This window comes from Triticum urartu, chromosome 3A (assembly GCF_056163025.1).
Source record: "Triticum urartu cultivar PI428250 chromosome 3A, HENAU_Tu73, whole genome shotgun sequence".
NCBI lineage: Eukaryota > Viridiplantae > Streptophyta > Magnoliopsida > Poales > Poaceae > Triticum > Triticum urartu.
Genome location: NC_141875.1, coordinates 701,795,745 through 701,801,737, shown reverse-complemented (window position 1 = coordinate 701,801,737; position 5,993 = coordinate 701,795,745). Strand labels below are relative to the sequence as shown.

The window sequence follows — 5,993 nt, the reverse complement described above, 5'->3', positions numbered from 1 at the left end:
TGGGTGGGAGTGCTCAATGATGCGTAATCGTGTTCCGGTCATGTAGCGCCGCAAATAGAGATTGAATTTATCGAGATCAAAATTGTGATTCTCATGCCATAGATGTGTGTTTGCTGTCTCCCATTCTATAACATACGGCTCTAGTCTAACTAGCCAGTCAGCAGTTGTTCTGGTCATGCCCTTCCTTGTCGTCCTAAAATTGTGGTGTGTGTTCAACAATTACCTAAAGCTTCGAATGGAGTACTATGAAAGATAATGCAACATTGAAAAATTAGTTAATACCTGTGGATGTGTGCTGGCACTGGGTTCTCTATAGGGGGAGGCAGCTCCAACTGCAGAAGACCAAATTGCCTCATAACCCTCTGTTGTGCCATCTCCTCGACGAAGACATCGAAGATGATTTTTGATTTTGTCATCCAGTAATCTCGGTCCCTTGTGCATAGCACAGACAGACCACCAGGGTATCTCGCTTGTATGGCTGCTTCCGTGTAGGGCTGCCAGATGACCCCGGTGTACGCATCGAACTGGTCGTTCAATGCTGTGTATGCCTTCCTGGTCTGATCACTAGCAAAGCGTCTCTGTAGAAAACAAAAGTTAGTAGCCGCTAGCATCGAACTATCTCTTGTGCAGAAAAAAGTTACGTTAAACTATAACACGGTGCATACCTCGCGACGTGTCCAACACAGACTGAAAGTAGGCATGTCGATGCCGTCAGCATCAAACATGGCATCAATAGGCTCACGAACACGTACATCTGGTCGCCCTATAGAGAACCTCTCCCACGACCATAGTTGTAGGAATAGAGGGCATCCAAGAAGGGCTGGCTTTCTCGATGTAAGCTGGCAACCGTTGCACATACCTCGGTATGTAGCCGCTAAGACCGCCGAACCCCAACTCCCCTGTCTGATCTGATCCGCCGTCTGAGCGTTCGCTATCTCGAGTGCCATAGGGATGTAGAGCGCGTTAATAGTGGTGACATGGTTCTCTGTGAACATCACCTTGCCGAAAAGCCACATTAAGTAGGCCTCCAGGCTCCGAGTGATCTGTTCCGCAGTCAACGGTGCCCGAAAGTTTTGTATCTGCATTAAGCAAAGAGAAAGTTTTAGTTAGCCGCAGTTATTTTCTGTAAAACCATATGCACGATAACTTGAAGATAAGATGTTGGGGAAATTACCCGGAAATTGAGCAACCACTCATACTTAGGTCCGTGATGCTCCCATACCGGATCCGGAGCATCCGGAAGAACACCATGAAAACGTTGTGTAAGGGCTAGCTCCCAACCAACCGGTGCTTCCAACGGTCCTATGGCATGACCTGCCAACGGTAGTCCGAGCAAAAGTGACACATCCTCCAGAGTAGGAGCCATCTCTCCCCATCGGAAGTGAAACGTGTGGGTCTCTGGCCTCCAACGGTCCACTAAGCAGCTCAGCAAGGACCCGTCGATGGCGATGCGTTTCTCACCGGGATAGACTCAACCAGACGCGCGAAAGGTAAAAGGCCGGCCCATTTCAACCTTCATCAGATAACATTTCAGTTAGTGTCTCCCATTAATATGCATGTCAGTGTGCAAATTAATAAAACACGTACCGCTGAAGCCATCCTGGGTGTATCATCCAGTTTTCTTTAGGAGTGCGAGTGACCAGAGGCTCAAGCTTGCGCTCATACCATATCGCACCACAATGACCCCTATCAATGTCCCCATTCAGCAACCACATTCCCGACATTCCTGCACATAAAAAAATTCAGAACATAGTGCCACATTTAATATAAATTCAGAACATAGTGCCACACTTAATAAAAATTCAGAACATAGTGCCACACTTAATAAAAATTCAAAACATAGTGCCACACTTAATACAAATTTAGAACATAGTGCCACACTTAATACAAATTCAGAACATAGTGCCACACTTAATACAAATTCAGAACATAGTGCCACACTTAATACAAATTCAGAACATACTACTGCTAGCTTAGCTTCTTCCTCTCGCCCTTACTCCTCTACTGCCTCTTCCTCCTCTTCTTCCCCGGTTGCCTCATCCACGCCCAGTGACGAAAGTGGGACAATTAGTGTCCCTATGGCCAAATTCATTGCACAGAATGCATTGCCTAGTCGGACCTCCTGCTTCAGATTCATCCATATCATTCCGGATGCGCCGACAGTGCCGTCTGCCTCTACTTGTACGCATATGCTCTGGGTTTGGAATGTAATGCCTTTCAGCGGGGTTGACACTGTTGAAATTACCCATTGATCGAAAACCCATCAGCTCACCTGTCCAGGTATCGAGGACAGACTCTTTCAGAAAAAATGGAGACACAAACGATATTGCGTCCATTCCAAGCTGCCCGCAAGCAGCAAGTACATGTGAGCAAGGTAGGTGAAGCAATTTCGGTTTGTTGCATGTGCACTCACACATTGGCCAGGCTTCATTACCAATTTTCACCTCATGCGTCCTCAACTCATTTGCACATCCAAATTTGTTGTTGGCTAAGCGGACCTCAAACCTTCTTTCTTGATTACCGATGGCGACTACAGTGTGTGATCCAGCTTTTTGCATCTTGTTGTCCATGTACTTCGTGACTCTTTCACAGTACCGTGTATTCGGGTTGTTGAAGATATGTTGCTCTGCTTTTTGACGTCTATCTCTGAAATACTTGACGGTGCCATAGAAAATACCCTCAACGATGGCTGTAAGTGGCAATGTCCGGTTTCCTCTGAGGACAAAGTTGTATGTTTCTGCGAGGTTTGTTGTCATGACACCGTATCGTGCTCCATGTGTGTCATGTAGCAAAGACCACCTCTCTAGAGGCTCATGCTCTATCCACTGCTCGAAGTTTTTAATCGACCTCCCAAGCCTTCTCCTAGTACCAGGTGGGTCAAAGCCTGGCAGGTCACATAGCCCAACAGGCTCCTCCTCCACGGCCGCTGTTCCTGTTGCCAATTGTGCAGCTACTGCTTCAACATGTGCCCTCACCGCTGCATCTCTTGCAGCTTTCCTGTCCCTCACGTGTCTCTGCGTACACACATTAAGTCTGTCGCGTATCAAATTGTACTTCCATAGCTGGTTCTGCTTGCAGAGTTTTTTGAACAGATTCATCAGGTTCTTATTTCTAAACTGCGAGAAGAAATTAGCCCCCAGATGGCGCATGCACCAACGGCTCTGCAAGTCCTGCCATGGAACTTGTTTCTCAGGGCCTGGGTTTGTCAGTGTCCTTATCGCACTGAGTATACCTGCATGCCTGTCATGAAGGATGCACACATTGGGCTTCTCCTTCACAACTGATATTTTCAACTGCCTGAAGAACCATGTCCAACTTTCAATGTTCTCACTCTCCACAAAAGCAAATGCGAGTGGGACGACTTGATTTTGGCCGTCTTGACCTATGGCTGTCAGGATCTGACCCTTGTACTTGCCTGTGAGAAAAGTACCGTCAACACATATCACCGGTCGGCAATGCCTGAAAGCTTCGATGCATACACCGAAAGAGAAGAAGAGACGATGCAGCACCCTCACAGTTGGGAACTCTGGCATGAACATGTCTTGGATATCGATATAGGTGCCTGGATTCCGCTGCTGCAGGGTGTGGAGGAGTTGGACAACAGAGTCACATGCATCAAAATAAGAACCAAATCTCCTCTCAAGCGTCGCATGCTTAGCCCTCCAAGCCTTGCCATAAGAAATTCTGTACTTGAACCTGGCGAAGACTTTTGTCTGGACTGCCTTCACTTCCATAGCTTTGCCCTGCACTATATCATCGTAAAACAACCGAGCAATAAGCGTGGATGAAAGGTTGGCATGATCCTGAGGGATGCAGGGAATAAGACAAGTGTGATTAACTAAGTCACTTATCACCCAACTTGTGCCATACTTAGGGAGAAAGCCGTGCACCCTGGCGGGACAATCTGCGTTCTTGCATACCATTGTCAGGAATTTCTGACTGGACACCTGAGCTGTGAAAACCCTTTGCGTGGACATTGCCCAGTTAATTATTGCATCTTCCAGGGCTTGCTTGTTCGGATACATAGCACCCGTCGCAATATTGTTCTGGTGATATTGCCAGGCTGAATCATGTCCGTCATTCACGGTCATTGCAGATGAGAAGTCATGATTCCACGATGCAGGATTCGGGACCTCCTCTGCATTTTCTTCTTCATCTGACTCGTCAGAATCATCGGCATGACCCCTTTCAACATCGGTGTCTTCTTCTTCCATCTGGTCCTGCATTTGCCCATCTACCTCGTCAGCGTCCACCTCGCCATTGTAATCACCATCGGCATTTCCTCCTTCTACCTGACTACTCTGCCCTGGTTCATAACCATAAGCATTTCCTCCTTCTACCTGACTGCTCTGTCCTTGTTCGTAACAATCATCTCCAGCATTTGACATAGATAACTGCCTCCCTACACTGCTATGACCAGGATCGTAGCCACCCTTGCCTTCATGTGTAGTGACCTCCTTCACGACGGGAAGAACTAAAGCAACAGGATTGCATCCCCTTCGTTCACAACCTTGTAACCACCGCACCCATTCGGAGTCTCGCTCTATCGGCCTCAAATAAAAGTAAATTATTGAACTTGACCGTGTCCACAATGCATGAACACCGACGGTGTGTGTTTCAGTATCAAGACCTAAACTTGCCGCAATCCATTCTTTCAACTGACTGACTGACCATGTTTGAGGTGCGCTCATTGGCACATCTATATGAGTAAATTCACTCAGATCTGCTCCCATCTCAGTTGTTTGGACAGTACCAGGACCATAGCAAAATCTGAAGTTCACTACATCAGACATCTCGGCTCACCTATTTTTTTTCAACAATGAAATACAGGTATTAAGCAACAACTTAATATACCCCCACTAAGAAATATTAGACATGTCTATATATTAGCTAGCTATATATTACAGAATATTAACGGAGCAACTAATACAAGTATTATGCAACAACTTAAAATGCTCACCAAGAACACCTAAATATTTACGTTTACTACCGGAGCAACTCCAATTACTGACACGCCTAAATATATTTACGTTTACTACCGGAGCAAATAACAATAATCGCACACCGGAACCGGGAAATAAAATGCTCGCCACGACCACCTAAATATATTTACGTTACTACCGGAGCAAATAACAATAATTGCACACCGGTACCGGGAAATAAAATGCTCACCACGACTACCTAAATATATTTACGTTTACTACCGGAGCAAATAACAATAATCGCACACCGGAACCGGGAAATAAAATGCTCACCACGACCACCTAAATATATTTACGTTACTACCGGAGCAAATAACAATAATTGCACACCGGTACCGGGAAATAAAATGCTCACCACGACTACCTAAATATATTTACATTACTACCGGAGCAAATAACAATAATTGCACGCAACTTCGAAAATAAAAATGTTTGTTGAAATATACCCTTGTAGCGTGCGTGCGAACGACGAACGACGGCCTTCAATCACCGGAAACTCCACCGAACTACCGGAGCTTCACCTCCACCACACTGCCCCAACTTCACCACCACCACCTCCACCTCCACCACCACCACAACCTCCACCAATGCGCTGAAAAAATGCTCCAACAAAATGCTCACCACGACCACCACAAGCTACCCCAGCAGTAGATCGAGGTCTCTTTTGGCTCCCCTAACTATGTAGAACCCATTCACGGTGCCAAATCCACGAAAAAATGGGCCATTTTGGTGTATTAATTGGAGCTAGTTCGTGTAAGAGAGAGGAGGAAGGAAGAACAGAGAGAAACTTGCGGTGGGAGAAAGGGAAAGAAGAAGGAGAGGAGAAAGAGGCGTGTGCTGCGGGGCTGGCTCCCTGTCGGCCAGCAGCTGGCCGATCGGTCGGCAGCTGGCTGACTGGGTCGCCCGTGACCCAGCCCGCGCCGATAGCCAGCGCCCGACGTGGCCTGGCCAATAGTCGGCCTCCGCGTGGCCGAGAAGCCACCTGTCGGCTCGCAGTTGGCCGATAAGGCC

General features: G+C 47.1%; 1 protein-coding gene across 1 annotated transcript; it reads right to left on the bottom strand.

Moving 5' to 3' along the window:
- Window positions 1–310: 310 nt before the first annotated feature.
- Window positions 311–4,793, bottom strand: LOC147981860 (uncharacterized). The gene is made up of 2 exons (XM_087517229.1): window positions 2,150–4,793; window positions 311–351 (listed from the first exon to the last, which is right to left on the bottom strand). Exons 1-2 carry the CDS (start codon window positions 4,791–4,793, stop codon window positions 311–313), a joined length of 2,685 nt encoding a protein of 894 aa, XP_087373355.1.
- Window positions 4,794–5,993: the final 1,200 nt, after the last annotated feature.